This window comes from Nansenia antarctica, assembly GCF_963989245.1.
Source record: "Nansenia antarctica genome assembly, chromosome: 16".
Lineage (NCBI taxonomy): Eukaryota > Metazoa > Chordata > Actinopteri > Argentiniformes > Microstomatidae > Nansenia > Nansenia antarctica.
Window position 1 is genome coordinate 19,730,486 of NC_137686.1, and position 20,913 is coordinate 19,751,398.

Here is a 20,913-nt window from a genome sequence, read left to right on the forward strand (position 1 = left end):
TGACGTCACAGAGACGGTTCAGAGTCCTGGATGAGTGGCAAGGGTTTCCCTCTAGGAGAGCCTGTTGCTAGGCAGCAGGGTTCCATGTGTAGTAAACACAGAGGGTTCCGTGCGACGCACCTGTGTGTGAAGGTGCGTGACACGCTGTGCAACAGAGCCAACAGGGCAGATCTCTTATCAGCTGGTGCAGACTGCAACCATATACGGTATGTTTGTTCCGGTAACAATTGAGAATAGAATAGAATAGAATAGAATTACCCATCGGAAGTGCTATAGAACACTGTCCAAACAATCTAACAACAATCACCCGATATTAGAATGGCTCTTTATGAACTACCTGTTCACTTATAATGCTCATATGCACTGAATATGACCCCTGGATATCTGAATAATGTAAATGTTTACAAATTGTAGGAAGTAAAAGCAACCCCCCCCCCCCCCCCCCCACAAGATACACATACTGTATCAGGCCTTAAAACCGTTCGTTATGTAAGCATGTGTGTGTGTCTGTGTGTGTGTGTTCCTTTGAAATATAACTGCACTCGTTCGGGAACCCAAGGTAGAAATCGCCTCATGAATGTGACCTCCTCATCGTGAGCCAAATCCGATTTTTCACATCCTCTGCCAAACATCATAAAAGAGAGGTTGCCAAGGAAAGTTCAGGTCAGAGAGTCAGTGCAACCAACTGGCTTTGCTGAGAGCATTTCTGTGGTCCTGGGTTGCCTCTGGATACTGGAACGACCAGATAACCTATACACTGTGTTACGAGAGGCTGGTGGAGGCAGAAATCAAAGGACATTTGTAGACATCATTGTCATGACAACCATTGACATCATGTAGATTAGATTAGATTCAACTTTATTGTCATTGCAGAGTACAAGTACCAGACAGCGAAAATGCAGTTAAGCATCTAACCAGAAGTGCAAATAGTGATATAAACAAACATGATATAAAAAGAATGATAGTAGTGTAGTGAATGTGTGATTGTAGTGCATGGACTGGGATGAGGAAAGTAGTAGAGGGTAGGGGAAATAGCTGATTGAGAGAATCTTAATGTTGACAGATGAGTAAGTAAATAAATTCACAGACAAATGTGGCTGTCTGACTCACCTCCATTGACGCCTGACCGCCCACACATAGAACTCCCTCACACACATAGAACTCCCTCACACACACAGAAGAGGATTGGGCACCCGGATAGAGGTGTGTGTTGACGTACACAGCCAAGGAAAGGATTACCATAGCAACCCTGGCAATGTGATGATGGTAACTGATAATACACCTTTTATTTATTTGTAACGAGAGGAATCTGATATACCACTGTTGTCTGGTTTCAGCCTGTCAGAAATGCTGTAAGTAGATGTTGCACCAATATGCCATTATAGGGGAAGTGCCTTAGCTGCTGTTATTTGAACTTTTCTCAAAAATGGCTTTTGGGAATACTTAAAAGCTCTGAATGATTTCATTTAAAAAAAAAAAAGTAGTAAGACCATGTAGTAAGACAAGTAAGACTTACTTTTTTCTGAAGGGAGGGAAGGATTTTCCACAGAAATCAAGGTTGTTAGTACTAGAGGTTGTCGTGACCTTAGGGTTAGCCAAGAGAGCCATATCTAACCCTGATCACAAATACTTTTGTGAAAGATTTAATCCTGTCATTCAAAATACAACAATACACACCTGTTACGGGGCGTTAGAAGACAGAAGACTGATTTTGCGATTAGCTTCCGAGACAGATACAAATCGAATGAAAAAGGCAGACAAACAATTCTACCTGTCGATATGGGTCGGTTGTCACAAAACACCACTAAATACCTGTTGTCTAGCCAAAGTCATGCTAGCGCCAAAACTCAACCATGACCTAATCCATGACATGACCGTTGCCGCCGGTTCTGAATAAAACCCGAACAATGGCCACTCTGTGCAGGGCCCATCTCCCAACGAACCCAGGAGCCCGCTGGTGTGAGCTGAGACGTCAGTGACTTGAGTGCACAGTTTGAGTCACATCCTCTCTCCAGAGTTCCTGCATGTTTACTGAACACTGGTCCTAAATAGCAGGTGACATCACACAGGCTCTAGCCAGGTCCTGAGAGCAGAGCGGGACTGTTGAGAGAGAGAGAGAGGCCTGGGGATGGAAATAGCCAGAGAGAGAGAGAGAGGGCTACTAGACCAATAGGACAGGCCGGGGACAGGAAACCCTCTCCGCTGTGTTTTTCCCTCTATTCAGCATTCCACACCGGGCTGTTTAACAGGTGGGCTGTTTAACAGGTGCCTGAGGACGACAGGGTTTTTAGGTGAACTCCTGGTTATTCCTCAACTGACGATGAGACTATCATGAAATGAAATTAGAAAAGGACTCGAATGAGAAAACGAAACAGAGTATCAACAAACAAATATTTAATGATTTTTTAAAACAGTGTGTAGATCATAGACTGACAACAAGGGATAGAAGTACAGGGGTCAACAGAGGGATTTTCAATAGGTGTTGTGTTCAAATCCATGGCCAGCGTCATGACAACCCTTAAACATTTGGCAGTTGAATTCAAGGAATTTGATTTGAAATGACAATAACTTAATAGCCAAGCATGAGGAATTACTTAGGCACTAAGTAAGTATGTATTAACCTAAGGCTGTACATTCTAGATAGGGTACAAAATAAATCATCAAAGTGAGAACACACAAAATGATAACAATACCAACATATTAATTCAGTGATTCAATAACACTGATCTGAAATTAAACAATCCAAATATATACAAATAATCAACAAATTAGAAATATGCCAACAAACAAAACAAAAAAACACTTATGTATATAAAAAATAAATCATACTCTAAGATTGACCACTGACTGAATGCTATATAGTTGACCTGTTAACATGATTACAATAACAAATGACCTCTGTGACGTCTTGTCTTTTCAAAGCAGTTGACCCATTTAGACATACAGTGCTGTCTGAACTGTGACCCTGGACTGCATAGCTGCGTAGGATGTATGGCCAATAATGGTCTTTGTCATGTTGTGATGAGCCATACATTCTAACATTACAATCTCTTTATTGAAGCTATAAGCAGTATGCTTGCAAAAAGAGTTCCTTCACACATTTGCATTGATTCAAAATGAACATCATATTTGAATATGAACGAAACAAATAGATGTTGACGCTGATGGTCCGTGATGTCATAAGATTGACACCTGTCACTCATGTACATCAGAGCTAAGACCCCGCTCCTCGTAGGACCTCCCCCTGCCCAGTGCTGACTCCTCCTACTGCGTCCGGAGCTGGTAATCTAGAAACAAGGAGGAAATGAACAGACTTTAATGAGCAGAAATTAGCAGCTTTAACCGGACTGAGAACTGGGAAATCAGAGAAGAAGAAACCGGTGACAGCTGAGCCTTTTCTGCCCGGCTTTTAGGAATTAATCAAATACTGTACATGGGACAATTAGATGAGGATGTGTAGCCATTAGGAGACAAATGAGAGGAGAGAGCCCTACATCACATGTGAGATCTCATTACCAAGATCAAGCCCAACGCAAGAAAAACTCCAGCTCCGGTACATTTAACAGGACATTGCTACATTGCCATATGTCCTATAATAGAGATCCCCTTTTCACAGAACTGTTTCAGCTTCTCTGATTCCCATCAGGTTTGTGTTACCCAACAGTTGCCCAACATAGGGGCATTCTAAGGGTACGGACACATGAATCAGAAAGAGAAAACCCTTGTTGACCTACCTCCGTTCTGAGTGATGTAGCGCACCCAGGGCAGGGCTTGGTAGCCACTCTTCTCAATGATCTTCAGGTAGCGCACCTGCACAAGGAGAAGGAGAGAGAGGGGGGGGGTCACCTTATTGGTATGAAGAGACAAGACGATATCTTGTTTAGATAGATCGACACGTCTACACTGTTATTTGATGTCTATTGTGTCACAGATTACTCAATCATTACTCAATGATGGTGTATCCATACATAGACTTCATGTTCATGGGGAAGTCTGTGTGAATTTGAGAGGTTGGTCCAACCAAGTGAATGTTGCGGTTGAGATCTACACACATTTCTTTTTTTTAGAGGAAGTGGCACCTTCTGGTCGGTTCAAGGGACACTCAAGGGACATAAGTAATTTACATAACTGTACTCTCAGAGAGGCTGGGGTGGAAGGGGGAGGGGGAGAGGGCTCATGTCAGCAAAATCCACTGTACCACTTACACAAGCTATCAACGGATATTTCATCATCAGGGGGTTGTAACCACACCATTTCAACAACCAGTCGTAGTATTGTCTTTGTGTTCATCTGTTTTACTCTTGTCTATAATTGTTCTATAACGGTTCTGCACTTTGTCATGTGTTTAATGTTGTGTGTGGTAGGAAGAGTAGCTGCTGCCTGATGGGGATCCTAATAACCTAGACCATACTAAAACCTATTGTTAGACGCGTCTTCCACGTCCACAGGAACAAAACCATTTCCTCAACACTCTTCAACGGCCGCAAGTGTAATCATTCATCTCGATATCTTTCCTACAACCTGCTTGTGTATTATCCCCGTCGTACTGTCTTGAAACAGACCATACAGGCCAAAACTAGGCCATAGACACCTCCACACAATCCTTCCCCTTTAGACTAGAGCATTCAGTGTGTAGGAGCGACGGGGCCACTTGGTAAATGGACTGCACTTACATAGCGCCTTATTCCAATGGCCTCTCATTCACCCATTCACACACCAAAGGCAGCGAGTTACCGTGCAAGGCGCCGGCCTGCTCAGCAACTGCTGGGAGCAATTTGGGGTTCATCGTCTTGCCCAAAGACACCTCGACACGCGGGGATCGAACCACTGAACCGCCGACCATACGGTCATTAGACGCCGGCTCTACCTCCAGAGCCACAGCCGCCTCTTTATAGGGAGACGCTCTCTCCCTGAGACGACGGCCATATCTGCCTGGTTCCCATTCCCAGCTGGGAGCGGGAGCGGGAGAGAGAGAGAGAGAGAGAGAGAGAGAGAGAGAGAGAGAGAGAGAGAGAGAGGGAGAGAGAGAGGGAGAGAGAGAGAGAGAGAGAGAGAGAGAGAGAGAGAGGGAGAGAGAGAGAGAGAGAGAGAGAGAGAGAGAGAGAGAGAGAGAGAGAGAGAGAGAGGGAGAGAGAGAGAGAGAGAGAGAGAGAGAGAGAGAGAGAGACAGAGCTGGAATTTGCGGGTCGAGCCGCGGTGGCGGGCGACTGGTGAAGCCATGGATCCGGCCGCCTTGTCATTAACCCTCCACTACACAGTGAGGTCATAGGAGGAGAGACGCAGCCACCAGACCAGAGACATGACGACAAACCAGGCTCTCAGAGTCTGCAGGCGCAGCACTTCAGAGATGCAGACCTCACACCCAGACCGACCCGCATACAGTACGGTGCAGCACGACACGACAGGGGGGCCCATACTCAGCAACATCATTTTATCTCATTTTCTTCTTTCTTTCTTCCTTGCCTTTTATATTTTGATATTCTATTCTATAGGTCTTCTTATATGCACCCTAACCCCCCCCCCCCACACACACACACATCCTGTGTCTTGTAACACGGCTTTAAAGCCATTCCCCATTGAACGTCAGTTGGTTTGGGCTCAAGTCTGAGCTGAAATGTCTTATTTGGATAAAACCCCCATCTGAAAGCATGGCTTGGACGGCACGTTGTGTCGCGAAAAACGTGTTCTCTTTTTATTACCTTTATTGTCGCTTCCCTGCGTGAGCTCGACTGAGGCTACAGGCTAGTCACAGCACAGTACACAAGTCACAGAAAATGTCAAAGATAATGTCGGCTGACATTCATTTGTCATAAAACGCCTGCGGGGCTGTTATTAGCATGTTTAATGTGTGTGCCAGCCTGCACTTAGCGGCACGGTTAAGAGGAACTTTCACATGCTTTGATATGTGCACATGTCTAATTAAGCTACTTTGGCTGAGCTTCTCATCACATGTTGACACTAACGGCATTAGTGGCAGGGACCCCGTATGCTAGTCCCCTGTAATAAGGAGAGGCGGCTGGGCGCTCCGACGGGAATTTGATGGGAATATTCGACGTTGCGGGTGGCCATGGGAGACCGCGGGGGGGGGGAGGGCATTCGAGGGTTTTCCCCTGTGAACACCAGGAAAGTAAAGTCCTGTGAGTTTTTCAGGGACCAAATAATTATCTCTGAAGGAGTGCCCTTGTTGTAAAATGTTGTGATGATCTCTCAGAAAGTGCTTGGGGGCTACTCTGAACTTTCGCAAGGATTTTTTTGTACTCTAGCACTTACAGGACTTGCAAGACGGGAGGTATGCCGTGAGACAGACAGGGGACCATCACCTACTGTACTGTAGGTCTCGAGGAGCTCTATCCAGCTCCGTAGTTCAACAATATCGACTCCGTGTTCCTCTGAGCCCCATGGTAGTCGTTCTCAAGCATCTGCTCTTGCGAGCCGAGGTCAAGAGCGTGGGTAGATTTGAGGAACTCTACTGTCCGGCGAGAGAATGGAGAAGGAAATCGCCCCTTTCAGCTGCTCAATTACCTTGGAAAAGGGCAGAAAGTCTCATCCTATTGACAAATATTCCGCCTTTACGAGGAGATTCGATTAGAAATCATGGTCTTTATTTCCGTGTGGGCTGCCTAATTTCTATAGAACGTAATAAAGTTGCATGCAAATTGTAGGTAATTCAGAGTTACTCCCAAACCTGACCTCTATGGACAATCCAATCAAACTGATGCAACAGTTGTCATATTGGAACTTGCATCATCAGCCTCTCCCTTAATTGGACGGGTGTGGTACGGTCAAACAAGGGTCTCTAAGAGAGAGTGATTAATAAATGGATCCGATGCCAGACCCAAAGCAACATGTTTCATTTCAACATGCTTCCCCCCCCATTTAAATACCTCTTTAGTCAAGAGTTCATGACCATATTAGACAGTTCAGACAGCGATGACACAGAGAGTCAGGACCATGATACTGAACTTGCCATAGGCCTTCAGTATTCCTTAGGTCTGCTTCCTCTAACAACACTTAAGATTCCTCTCACCATCACAAACACACTGCTCAGCTCTCTCACTGGCACAGCAACATGGCCTACAGGTGTCCGCTCATAGTCAATATTGTTGCTCTACTGCCCCCTCTGGCCATCACCGGTCCCTTCACTGATTTGCCCCCCTTTCCAAGGTGCTTGAAGTGCCAGGGCTATCCGAGATACACACAGGCTTATTGAAAGGTGATTGGATACCTAATAACATGCAGTTCTAGGACCGTGAAGGAGAACATCCAGACAATATCATTTCTCTCCCATCAGACACACAGTGTGACGAAGGTTCGTTATTAGGTGGCCAACGGCGCCACCTTATGTTACAACACCAGCGTGACAGGAGAACACCGGAGTAAAACGACAGTAAAAAGACTATGCATGTCTGTGTTTGTGAATAGACTAGCGTGTGTTACTGCAGCTTCTCGGAGGGAGCCCCACCTGGATGCCTGAGGTGGTGAAGTAGGGGATCTCAAACTTCACACTGATGGGGGGTTTCCCCTCCTTGTCCTCCGCCTCCACACTGGGCAGGCCAAAGTGGGCACGCATCAGATACTCCTTTCCCCCCTGAGAGAACACACACACACACACACAAAAAAACGACATCAAACATATTTGCCCAGCATCCATCAGTGAATCTCTTTTTTGCCATGTTCAGCTGTCATAAGTCGGTCACAACACAACAACACAATGCTTTACTGCTGAGTTTGCGCTTACCGGGAAAGACTTGATGGACCAGACGACCTCGCTGTTCTCCGGTATCCACTTCACACTGCCCACCGTGGTCTTGAACTTGGGCGTGTCGGCGTCCGTGGGAACAGGAATGTGGATCTCTACGTTGTTGGCCGTGGAACGCCTCTTGAACTGACTCTTGGCCTGAGGGGAAGAGAGGCAGGCAGGTGAGGTCAACCACTCAGTGGCCGTTGACCAAGTGTGTCAGAGTCTCTCCCAACGCTGCTGTGGATGACATGGTAAACCAGACGAGAGACGGAGCTAGGGCTGTCCCAAACGACTATTTTTCTAACGATTAATCTAGCGATTATTTTTTGGCTGTTCGATTAATGTATCACTTAATTTCACCCAAAATAATGGCTGTATTGTCTCTCTCTGTTTAACAGTGTCTTTATAAAGCACTCTGGGTAATAGCTGCTGCTCTTATAAAACAAAGCAGCGTGTGACATGCACATTACTCAGACGGCCGCCCCTTTAAATGATCAGCTGATGTATGGGGGCTGTCTGTGGGCCCGCAATTAAACACAGACACCTTTAATTCGGCGACCTGCTACTACTACTACTGTAACTGCCTCTGTCAAACAGCCCGTCACGGAGCTAACCTTGATCATGTACTCGATCCTGCTGTGGGAGTGCTTCTCAATCACAGACTCGATCCAGATCAAAGGCTTCACCTGCAATGCAAACAGACAACACACTTTTCTTTCCCCTGTTCATTCCATAGAACACAACCTCAGGACGACACATGTCAACTTTGTGTAGAACTTCATCACCTCCTGGTGGTAGACAGCTGCTATTACGGACAGGAACAAGAGGCAACATACATGTAAGAACAGGCCAAACCATCGTGCTAAAGGGGAACTCCAGTGTTGACAGGAGAAAAATACACGTGAATAGGTAGCATGCACAGCAGTGCTTTTACGGTTCTTCTATTAGATTAAACTTTATTGTCATTGCAGTACAATGAGTGCAAGTACCAGACAACGAAATGCAGTTTAGCATCTAGCCAGAAGTGCAAATAGTGATATAAAAACATGACAATGATAGTGATAGGTACAGTATGGCAAGTACGGTAGTTTAGAGGTCATCTTGGTGGGTACCCCCTTGGTTGGTGTGTCTTGAGGCGGTAAGACATGGTACTCACGTGTGTGTTGAGGCGGTAAGACATGAGCTCAAACTCTCCGTCTGGGGGGATGAAGGAGATGGTGCGGTCGTTCTCAAAGCGGGACAGACGCACGCACTGGTGGAACTTGGTGTCCTCCAGCTCCACGGACTTACTCTTCCCCCCTATGGAGATCAGCAGAGGAGGCCGTTCAAGCACGACACCAGAGCTACTCAAATGTACAGTAGTCACAACTTCCCCCTGTTAAAGGGGCAATCTGTAACTTTCATTTCAAGCCAAAAGTGCTGCTGACCATCCTGTCCTCGAATTCGTAAAGTAAACTACAGAAGTGGGTCACAGAAAATGTAAACATTTGTTTGGCATCTCGGTCAAGTGTGTTTGTAATGTAGTAGCTCAAAATGCATCTTGTAACGGCTATTACGGGAGATTATTAAACTAATAATCCCCCCCCCCCCCCCCCATCATATCCCTGAAGTGTCCCCCATCCCACAAATAGTGCAGACAGTGCACCTAGTAGGGGTTAGTCAGAGTGCAGTCACAGAGGGCAGGGAAACTTACTTCCTGTGTTCTCAAACAGAACCTTGTCATTGAGCCCCAGACGGAGCTCAGGCATCCCTGACAAGAACACACGCATCTTTATGGAGCCCACTATCTCACTGCACAACACGTTACCATTAGCACTGACCTGGAGAGAGAGAGAGAGAGAGAGAATTTTAAATACAAATAGACAATGTATACATTCTATTCTAATCTGGGAAAAACTAGGGTGTTCCAGACTGGCAGCCAGATATGCGGTATTTTGCCACAACCTTAAGGATAGCCACTGAAACAACACAACAAATGTTATGTTATTCTTGTTATTTGTAAATTGCAATTGTATTGTAAATGTATTATTATTTTGTATTTTTCACAACTTCTGTTCTGTTCTCTCACTTATATAACTTCTTATATGTTTGCTTTGGCAATGTGAGATAAGGTCTTATCGTGCCAATAAGCTAATATTGAATTGAGAGAGAGAGACCATAGATATCAAAGCAATGAAAACAAAGACCTGTCCACACAGCTTGCAGAATCAGAGCTGAGCGCTGAACACACTCCCCATGTTGTGACGCACACAGAGAGAGGAAGTTTACACACAGATGACCCAGGCAAACGTCTCAGACAAAGCAGGCTTCTTCTAAAAGGAGAAGTTCCTACCAGCAGGTTGACTGACTCGATGACGTCCAGGAAGACTTCGTTCTTCCTGTACTTGATGCCCTCTGACCTCCAGGACACTGCGTTGGTGACAGTGGCAGGGGGGCGCGGGGCGCCGGTGTCTAGCTTGTGACCCTCCTGAGTTATGTACCTGAAGACAAACATAAACAAACCCTGGGTGAGGAAACGAGACAATGAGCAGAGGAACTGTCTGTAGCCATGCCATTCAGCAACAACCAAACAGTGGGGTTGAGTGTAAAACGTCCTCATGTTCACTGTTGGAAAAGCATGACATACAGGCTGCAAATCATTAGGATATGCTGTGGTATAAGAGAGAGAGAGAGAGAGAGAGAGAGAGAGCGAGAGAGCGAGAGAGCGAGAGCGAGAGAGCGAGAGAGCGAGAGAGCGAGAGAGCGAGAGAGCGAGAGAGAGAGAGAGAGAGAGAGAGAGAGAGAGAGAGAGAGAGAGAGGCAACAGATGTGAATACACACTCTTGCAGGATCTTGCTGTCTGTTGTCTGGGGGTAACCAAAGTCCATCAGCTCATCCATCAGTTCGTAGATGATGACAAAGTTATCCCTAATGCTCTCCTCCTCCAACTCCTTGAAGTACTCTGAGAACACCTGAGGAGCACAGAACAAGCTTGTGTTCAATCCAATTCTTCAAGCCTTAAACCGAGTGGACCCGTATAACTTTAGGGTGGCCAACTGGCCATCCGGCAAAAACCAAGCAAACCTTCCATACCTGAATAATTTTGTAGAGAAAAGAGAAAACCAGGGAGACACTAGCATTCTTCTTGGATGTAGCAACAACTGGTAGGATGTGTGTTAAGAAAAGGAACTCATGATGAACAGTCAGAAAATATAACAAAGATATGATATGCAATTGGGGCGTGGGGTCTGTGATGAAAGCTCAGTATCGTCTTACAGAACTCCCCTAGTACCTGTGTACTCTTGACTTCTTTTATCACTGTGACTCCCACTGGCCCCTGGTTTTGGCATAGATTAGCCTACTATTTCTTACGATGACTGATGGATAGACGGTTCACTTTCTTAGACAAATGTGTTTGTTGTCAGTCGCTTTAAGATAAAGGCGTCTGCTGAATGCCCAAAGTGTAAATGTTAAAATGTAAGCTGACATGTAGTGGGTGGTCGTGACAAGGATACGGTACAGGTTGTTGTGCTTGATCCACATGAAGCGGACTCCTCCGTGGGCCAGGATGGGAGAGAGGGTGCCTTCCTCCTCCTTGTCCATCAGAAGGGTCATGAAGTGTTCGATCTCTGACATGTCCACATCTCCTCGGTAGTTCCGACAGATGAGGACCTACACAAAACAACACATAGTAGACAGACAGACAACTAAACAATACTGTGCGTGTATAGATACGTGCAACGTTGTAAACTATGATACATTAACATGGGTAAATGATGAGACGTTGACTAATCTCGGAATCCAGAATCTCGGGAGTCTGATTGATTTGAGACTAAAAACAGCTGTTAGTTGCATTACTAAACAAATAGACTGGGCCTATAACAGGTTATTTGACAGCTTGTGTCATTTATAGACCCGTTATTAAGGTCTAAACTAACGTGCTAGCAAACTATAGGAGAAGTTCTTATGGTAGAAAGGAAGGCAAAGAAGAGATGATGGACAAAGTGATGATGACAGGACAAGCTAACGTCGGCTAGCCGATCTAACGGCGCTGTGATGACGGCGGCTAGGCTAGCTGGCTAGCAGCATCAAAGCGTCTGGTTATCCTCACCTTGCCTTTTAGATCCAGGACATAAACAGCACTGGCCGACATCTCGATCAACTAGACCGCTTCCGCGGTGAGCAAATGTGTGTTTCAGACTGTCTGTTGGTGAAGAATGTGGGATTACTGTTTCAATCAAAAGTCTGAAAATTAGGATAGGCTTCCTCCTTTTCTTCTTGTCATAGCAATGTAAACATGAATGGCTTGACACTACACAATAGGTGTACAGCGCCCTCTACTGGGTAGGAGGCATAAACCCTGGGTGTATAATGAACATGTCCATAAAAGCATTTTTTTTAAAAATAGAATCAATGAAACACACAATAGCAATAATATAAACTACATAATAAAACAAGAACATAGAACAAGGATAAACAAAGTAACTAAATAATATAAGAATTACTATGAGATTTATGCAATCAAGTACTATTAGCCCAAAGTCGATCATACAGGCTTTTGTACAGTATATCTGAAAAATGCTACTTTGTCCATCTCTCGCCCACCTGCAGGCCCTTGCAGGTCAAGCCCAGGCAGAGAGGGAGCTAACCCTGCCCATGGTGAGGCTGCTTGAGGTCGCCAAGAAGAAAAAGGTGGAGGCAATTAAGCAGGGGGTGGCCCAGGATAGGTGGGAGGAGGAAAGAGCCTTCCTCATAACCTCCCTGGTTAAAGGCCAAGCCCAGGCCAAGCAGCGGAGAGCTGAAGCTGAGGAGAGGAGCAGGGCGGAGGTGGACTCGCTGAAGAGAGACCTGGTGACTCGCCACTCAGCAGTGGCTCTCCGAGATCAAGCTGCAGCAGCTGGAGTTCCAGTGGAAGGAGCAGGTGGTCGGTCTGAAGTGGCAGATAGAAGTCCAGAGGAAGGAGGAGGAAAGGAGGAAAGAAGAGATGAAGTCGTCCAAAGTGTGCTACTTTAAACACTACACTTTGAAAAAAAGTGTTTGACTTCTTACTGACACTGAAATACACACACACACACACACACACACACACACACACACACACACACACACTACAACCCTTCCCAAACACACTTCACACCGCCTCATCCCCAACACCCCCATCTACTGTATACACACACACACACACACACACACACACACACACACACACACACACACACTTGCCAGCATTGCTTTAATAAAAGAATGCCAAAAAAACATTATAATGTTACAAAATAAGGTGAGACTTTGTGATTTCATTACCAATGTTTATTAGTAGTAATTTATTAGTATTATAGTTATTGTACCTCTGCAACAGAATCAGCTGACAGAGAGATCATCTCAGACAAAGCCTCGACATCAAGGTCTATAGAGAGCCAACAGTCTGGCTGAGGGTCTGAAGCTACAGAGTCTCTTTCTAAATGCAGACCAGGTTAATAAAGCAAATAGCCTAAAGTGCTTATAAGTAAACAAATTATAGGTCAAAAAGTATTTTATCTTGTTTGATTCCTAGCAGATTCCTTAGCAACAACCAGGCAAGGTGGAGGTGAAGCGACGAGGTAAGATGGCACTGTTGTGATTAGGGTGAGGGTTTAGTGTGGGGTGAGGGTTTAATGTGGGGTGAGGGTTTAGAGTGGGGTTAGAGTGGGGTTTGCTCATTGTTGTCCACAGAGAAGGCTGCGGTACCAGGCTCTCCGCCTGGTTGGAAACTCTGGGTATGTCATCATGGGGTTAACCTCCGATCTTGCCCCCAGGCTTGCCTCCAGCACCTCTCTGGTCTGTCCACGTGTCAACCCTCCCCAGCGCAGCACGGCTGACAGGTGCTCTTTACTACATCAGAGATAAGCAACGATCAGCCTCGATATTGGAGACAGCTATTAGGTACATCAATCTTTTGGACCTATTGCCAAGCCACGCCCCAAAATAGAAATTGTCCAATCATATCACAGCAAAAGTCACTACAGGCAGAAAACTCAGACAAACAACTCGCTAATATCTGATGGTGAAAAGCTTCTAGACTAAATATTCTTGTCATCTTCTCAAAAAACATGTCTATTACTTGCTGTGGTAAATCAGAAATCAGAAATTTGCCAACTCCCGCCATTGTAAGTCATTGAATGTCATTCAGTCACGGTCGGTCAGTCAGTCAGTCACTGTCAGTGAAGCGTTGTTTGTTTGTCCGAGTTTTCAAAGGGGGCGTGGCTTAGTGATATGTCCATTGCTTCTACTCGAACACATAAGATCTTCCGATTGAAAGTCAGCACAATGAAACATACAGTCCATGTCTAGGAAACTGAACATGTTCAAGGTAATTGGTCTCACCTGACCCCAGGGCAGTCCCCCAGTATCTCAGTGATGGTCAACTTGAGTGTATCAAGTTGTGTGTCAAGTTGTGTTCTGTACTTCAGCACCTCTCTCACTTTGAGCAGTATGCGGTGCCACTGTTTAACACTGGGGTTCTGACACAACAACAACAACAACAACAACAACAACAAGGTCAGTGCCGTAGAAGAATGGTGTTGTTATTACTTCAGATGTACCTCGTCAGGTGAGAGAGAGGTTCTCTCACAGCTCCTATGCAGAACTAGTTACTGTACTGTATCTCACCAGGTCTGAGAAGGTGCTGTGAAGGTCCTCGGCATCATCTGTCACTCGTTGACCAATGTCCTTCCATCTCTTTTCCAGTTTCCTACGTTTACACAGCACCAGGTGATGGAGGTACAGGTAAGTGATGCGCTGATAGGCTTCGTCTATAACGGTCTGCAGTGAAAATGACAACTAGGTGACAACTAATAAACATACAGAGAACAGGCTACAATGGCCAAATATTTTAAATGAACGGTTTATCATTTAAGTGTGATAGGAATACCTTTACTCAGGTGTGAACATACCTTTTGCACCTCCATGTCTTTGGGAAGTTTAGAAAACTGGTCTTTTATTTCTCTCTTCAGTTCAACCAGTTTATCCTTCATTTGTCCATGCTTGAAATATCTTTTCAGTGACCTCTGAGGGACCACAAAGCTTAACTTAGTATAGGCCAGCTTCTATTAATCATTTGCAAATACAGTATCTTGTTGCCTAGTTTCTGATAGAGTTCATGTACCGTACTTTCAGGGGGAAATGCAATATCTCTCATTGAAAGTGGGCACCTGCTGGATTTTGGACCAAAATACCTGGCTAGCTACATTTGAATTATACTTGCTAACAGTTACAAATCATGTACTATGCACCTCTGCAAGGTGAAGTGGTCTTTCCAGGAGAAGCTTCAAAGCAAGAGCCTCGATATGCTCAAGTTTCTTAACACAGTCGAAATGTTCTTCTTTGGCAATTCCTGAGATATACAGTCTGCAATAGAAACATATCATCATCATTATCGTCATCGTCATCATCGTAATCGTATTGCATCAAACTATCATAATTATGCAATCTTACTATGGTATAGCATTATTATCCAAATGCATAGAATAATATCATGATGCATTTATTTTTAAAAATGAAATATTTGACCTGAGTTCCCTGCAGTTGTTGAAAGTCTTGAAGCAGTGCATCCCACCTGATGTGCCCACTGTTGCTTGTTTTTTAAGTTGCTTCCTTTCAACATTGACATACCTACAAGCAGGAATGTTCATCAACTATTATAGGTATTCGGAGACAGTGAAACAGTGAAACAGTGAAACATAGGCTGTAGTTAGTGAGTGCTAACAATACAAAATAAACAGTATGTTATAAGAAAGATGCTATAACACTTTTTGCTGACAAAGTAGAAGCATTGGGGTTGCTGTTTGTCATCTGTCATTTTAAATAGTAATTTTGTCATTTGACACCTACCTCTGAACAAAGCTCTGTAGCTCCCGGCAACAGATTTCTTGGACTCTTCCCATCAGAGTTTGACTAATCGTCTTTGCCCGTGTGATCTTATAATTGATGCACTAGAGAGAGAGTGTGTGGGGTGGGGGGGGGGGGTGTTGGTATAGATTAGTGATACACTCTATCAACTCTCTGTAGCTCACTGAAAGACCTTTTGCTAGCATATCAACCCAATAGAGCTCGCAGGTCTTCTGACGCTGGTTTTCTCTGTGTACCACATGTACAAAAGAAGAGATTTGGTAAGGCTGCATTCTCATGTTATGCACCCAAATTGTGGAATGCACTGCCAATTTACATTAGGGATGCAACCTCAGCAATATGTTCAAGTCAAGACTAAAAACGAATCTTTTTAATATTTAAATGACTAAATAATGAAATTATGATTATATAATGATTTGGAGCACTTTGAGCTGCAACGTTTGCAGGAAAAGCGCTATACAAATAAAAGTTATTATTATTATTATTATTATTATTATTGCTTTTTCATTGTACCTGAATGACGTCCACATGCAGTCTGATGAGGGCCTCTGGTGCAGACACCCCTTCCTCTCCATCTGACTCCTCATTCTGAAGGATCCTACTCAGTGATGTCGAGACTTCTTCCTACAAGGGTAGAAAGGAGATTCAGGAGAGGCAGTGAATTGACTTGTGTGTCCATATGTTGCTTCATTTCACAAATCACAAATATGTTATTCACCTGCACATTGGCCAATAGTTTGTTCACTGCATGTGGAATCCACTCTGTCAGCAGAAGAAGGTCAATTTCTTGTAATGCTTTTTCCTCTAGGACAGGGTGTCCTAGGAGCTGCTGACTGGGAAAACATCACAAAACACGTGCTTTTGTTTGAGTTTGATGCTTTCTGTTCAAAAACGGCTTACGGCGATCACAATAATTACTGCATGATCAGAGAGAGGAGAGGAGGGAGAATTTACCTTAGGTATGTGTGTACCACCCAGTCAAGCACGGTGAAAGCCTGTTCTGTTTTGTTGCTGTTTCGGTGCTGGAGGACCATGTGTAGGTGGGCAAACGTACGACGGTGATAGCAGTCGATCAGACTCCCCAGCAACTCAGCCTCTTTGAGAACGGGAGCCAACCTCAGCAGCTTCTCAAGGATGGTGTCCTGCACATTCCTCAGGTGGGCCTCCAGATCCATAGCGGCCTCTGCTGGCAGCTCAGGGAAGTGCTTGTCCACAGACTCCTCAAAGAGATGAACGCACTGTTGGTGCAGGTTTTCTGGAGCTGAATGCGCCTTCTGAGCCTCACAATACATCTTACCCCATTGGTCCTCTAGGGGAGTTTCAGGTCTCTCTAGAGTGGCATCAGGACCTACTCCCAAAGCTTCGGCAAGGGCACTGAGCACTATCTGGCACTTATCCTGCAGGGTGTTGATGTTCTCTTTACAGGGATTCCCAAACCCCAGATTCCCTGTCTGGTCCTGTCCTACAAATTGAGACAATATATTAAATCCCTAAATTATAACAATTGATAAAGACCATCGGAGCATGTATTCAGTCAGGAATTCAGACACATGTTTGTGGACCAACAAGCAATGAATGACAAACAGAAAGAGTATACAATTGTGGTGATGCAAGTAAGACTATTTGGGCTTGAATATACATCTAATTATCGAAAATCTGGTTTCCTAGTCAGTTGCTCATGTGTGGTATGACAGAACAGGATCTCACCATCTGTCGGATCATGTATAATCTCCATTATCACAAAAGGTCTCTTGTCCTCCTCTCTCTCCGCTGTCTGACCCTTTCTGCTGAATCTGGTCATATTTGTCCTCCGTTTTTTTTTTTTTGAAAAGGCACTATCCATTCCTTGGAATCTTAGGAGAGGCAATATTCAAATAGATCTTCAGAGTGTGTGTCTCACAGTCTCAAAACCACACACGGCTATGAGCAGGAAAACTGAGACACTTGATCAAAATTGACAGGGAACAGGGAACAACGACGTTATGGATTACCCATTTAATATGAATGGCATTTCAGTTTCTTTCCGTTTCTTTCAGTGGCATTTCAGTTTCTGCATGAGTTGTATATAATTATTATATAATAATAGTGCATTGTGGGTATACCATTTTAGATTAGATTAGATTAGTACAAAGTACAAAGTACAATACAACAAAATGCAGTTAAGCATCTAACCAGAAGTGCAAATAAGGGCATGATATAAATAGAACAGAGGTAGTGATAGGTAACTATGTCATATACAGAATGTGCAGAGGTAGTATTGTAAACATCAGTATAGTTCAGAGATATATACAGTTATGGGCAATATGCAGTCATGGGCTATATACTGTATGTACAGTGAGGTAGTTGTTTTGTTTTGGTAGTTGTTGAGGTACTTGTTTTTCATGCTTATCCTGTTGGATCATGGTGATGGAGATGGAGGGGTATTAGGTATATTCCCTCATATCAGCTACTCTACCATCCAACATTATTACCAAATTCCCCAAACATTTCCCCCTAACATGGGTGTGGTGTGACTCAAGCCCAGTGGTGTTTGGTTTCAATTTGTAGCCAATTTCAACAAAACAAAATGTAGTAACTACAGTATATGATATGAATTTCACTTATGTATTTACACACACACACACACACACACACACTGAGAGATCATCTCAGACAAAGTCTAGACATCAAGGTATCCATGATATGGAGCAGGAGAAGAAGAGCCTCCTCCGCGACAGGGAGGCAGAGGACAAGATCAGGGTCCTGGAGAGTGACAAGGCAGCAGCTGAGGAGGCTCTGGTGCGTTGCAGGGAGGAGGTGAAGGAGGAGAGCGGGCTCCAAGAGACTGAGGGGAGCCTGGCTGAGGTCAGGGCGACCCTCGCCAACACCACCAGGGAGGCAGAGGACAAGATCAGGGTCCTGGAGAGTGAGGCCCTGGTGGACAAGGTAGCAGCTGAGGAGGCTCTGGGGCTTTGCAGGGAGGAGGTGAAGGAGAGCCGACTTAGAGAGAGCGCCCTCCAACAAAAGCTCCACAATATGGAGCAGGAGAAGAAGAGCCTCCTCCTCAACAACTCCGACCTGGAGAAGGAGAGGCGCCAGGCCCTCGCTGCACAGGGAGAAACGGAGGGGAGCCTGGCTGAGGTCAGGGCGACCCACGCCAACGCCATCAGGAAGGCAAAGGACAAGATCAGGGTCCTGGAGAGTGACAAGGCAGCAGCGGAGGAGGCTCTGGTGCGTTGCAGGGAGGAGGTGAAGGAGGTGAAGGTGAAGGAGAGCGACCTCCACCAAAAGCTCCACGGTATGGAGCAGGAGAAGAAGAGCCTCCTCCACAACAATTCTGACCTGGAGAAGGAGAGGCGCCAGGCCCTCGCTACACAGGGAGAAAGGGAGGGGAGCCTGGCCGAGGTCAGGGCGACCCTCGCCAACGCCACCAGGGAGGCAGAGGACAAGATCAGGGTCCTGGAGAGTGAGGCCCTGGTGGCCAAGGCAGCAGCTGAGGAGGCTCTGGAGCTTTGCAGGGAGGAGGTGAAGGAGGTACAGGTGAAGGAGAGCGACCTTCACCAAAAGCTCCATGATATGGAGCAGGAAACATTACGACCGTTCAATGTCATCTGTCATCTATATACACAATCTCCTCTCATACACAGTGTTTTAGGAGTTATGGTGCAGTGTTTCCTCTACATGCATTTATTGGTGGCGGACCGCCACGATGGAATTTCCTCCGCCACGAATTGATTCAGTACAAAAAAAAGAAAAAAAATACTTTTTAGCTGATTAAAATATATCTGATCCTAGATCAGCGCTATAATGGATGTTGACTAAAAGTGCACCTAAATCCACGCCCATCTCTCTCTAACCGCTGATCCAAAATCAGATTAATGACATTCAGTTGACGACGTGACACAAGGGCTCCTGATTGGTCTAAATGTGAACTGTGGTATTATTGTTATTGTGTACAGGCCACCGTAGTGACATCCGGGGGGTATTCCATCAACATCGCTAAAGGGAAAATCCAGGTTTAGTCTGATAAATCTCGCGAGAGTTCTTACAAATATCCAGGCATATTCTGATAGGTCTCGCGAGAGTTATCAAAAATAAGCCAGGATTTTCCTTTAGCGACGTTGATGGAATACCCCCCAGGTCAGGTGGGCAGGTTACGACGAGACAACAAGAGACCGGTATTGTAGAGCTTACAGAGCGAGTTAAAATAAAGACACTTACATTGAAATACAGAAGGACTCACGTGTATGTTTAGAATAATAGAATAACACGACATGGTGTCAGAAGTCCTGTAAGTGAGTGTTAAGAGTTAGATCGGCCGACAAGTGTCATTTGAGCTCGTGACGGTGAGAAGGGAGAAGAAAAGATGGATGCTAATGCTAACGCGGGAGCAGCTGCAGTCCAGAGAACGGCGCCAGTTTCAAGTGCTACGTTAGCAGACATTAGCAAGTCAAAAAACGATTCTTATGTGCCGTCACTTTAGCAACGACACAGTATTGTCAAGGGGAAAAGAAGGGGAGACGATTTTTTTATTGACAACGGAATTACATGCTGGAAAAACATGCAGCTAAAATTCAGGGAACATTTGGACAATAAGAGACACACGGGAGAAGTACGGGAAAACAGGGCTCATGTGGGTCTCATCAAAGGTAAGAGTTTGTTTTCTTTAACTCAGCTGATACTCAGCTGTTTACCGAATGCTCCATCTGACTGTGATTTTACTTCTGTAATGTGGTGGGTTGACATAATTCACGCACGGAACTATAGGTTGAGACTATTGTTCCGTCCGTAGTACCCAAGTTGTTTAGACTGTTCTATTTACTGCTTGAGTGTGTTGTTGACAATCGTTCATGTCCTTCATTAAACGTTTAGCTTTGTCATTTGATACGCCGCCTACGACTACCATCTCTCTGCACTACAGTAAACAGTTAATCAGTAACGTTAGCCGCTTTTGTGCTCATGTAGGCCTACTTCGTATTATATTATAGCTGATGATCTTTGTGTGTGTATGTGACTCTCAGTCACAAGTTTATATTCTGTATATTCATTTTTATTTTTTTGGGCCATCCTCTAGTTTTGGCTGTGATTAGGGGAAAAAAAAAAAAAAAACTTTGTTTTGAGCGCGCGTGCGCGTTTCATGCGCGCGCACGCGAAAAAAATCGGTCACGCGGTCACGGCCACCCGCCACCATTGTAAAAATTCCTGGAGGAAACACTGTCAGGTGTCTTACCAATTCCATTGATTAAAGATAGGCCTGTCATGTAAACGTGTGTTACTTTGTTTTGTAACGGAAGAAGAGGAGCCCAAGGCTGGAGACTGCTTCTGTAAGT

At 45.0% G+C, this 20,913-nt stretch overlaps 1 protein-coding gene across 1 annotated transcript; it reads right to left on the minus strand.

Moving 5' to 3' along the window:
- Positions 1 to 2,386: 2,386 nt before the first annotated feature.
- Positions 2,387 to 11,990, minus strand: ap1m1 (adaptor related protein complex 1 subunit mu 1). The gene is made up of 12 exons (XM_080547152.1): positions 11,832 to 11,990; positions 11,236 to 11,392; positions 10,814 to 10,881; positions 10,562 to 10,692; positions 10,074 to 10,221; positions 9,435 to 9,561; positions 8,898 to 9,040; positions 8,356 to 8,427; positions 7,739 to 7,897; positions 7,463 to 7,588; positions 3,735 to 3,810; positions 2,387 to 3,287 (listed from the first exon to the last, which is right to left on the minus strand). The coding sequence occupies exons 1-12, from the start codon at positions 11,871 to 11,873 to the stop codon at positions 3,265 to 3,267; spliced, it is 1,272 nt and encodes a 423-aa protein (XP_080403278.1). The 5' UTR covers positions 11,874 to 11,990; the 3' UTR covers positions 2,387 to 3,264.
- Between the last annotated feature and the right edge of the window lie 8,923 nt (positions 11,991 to 20,913).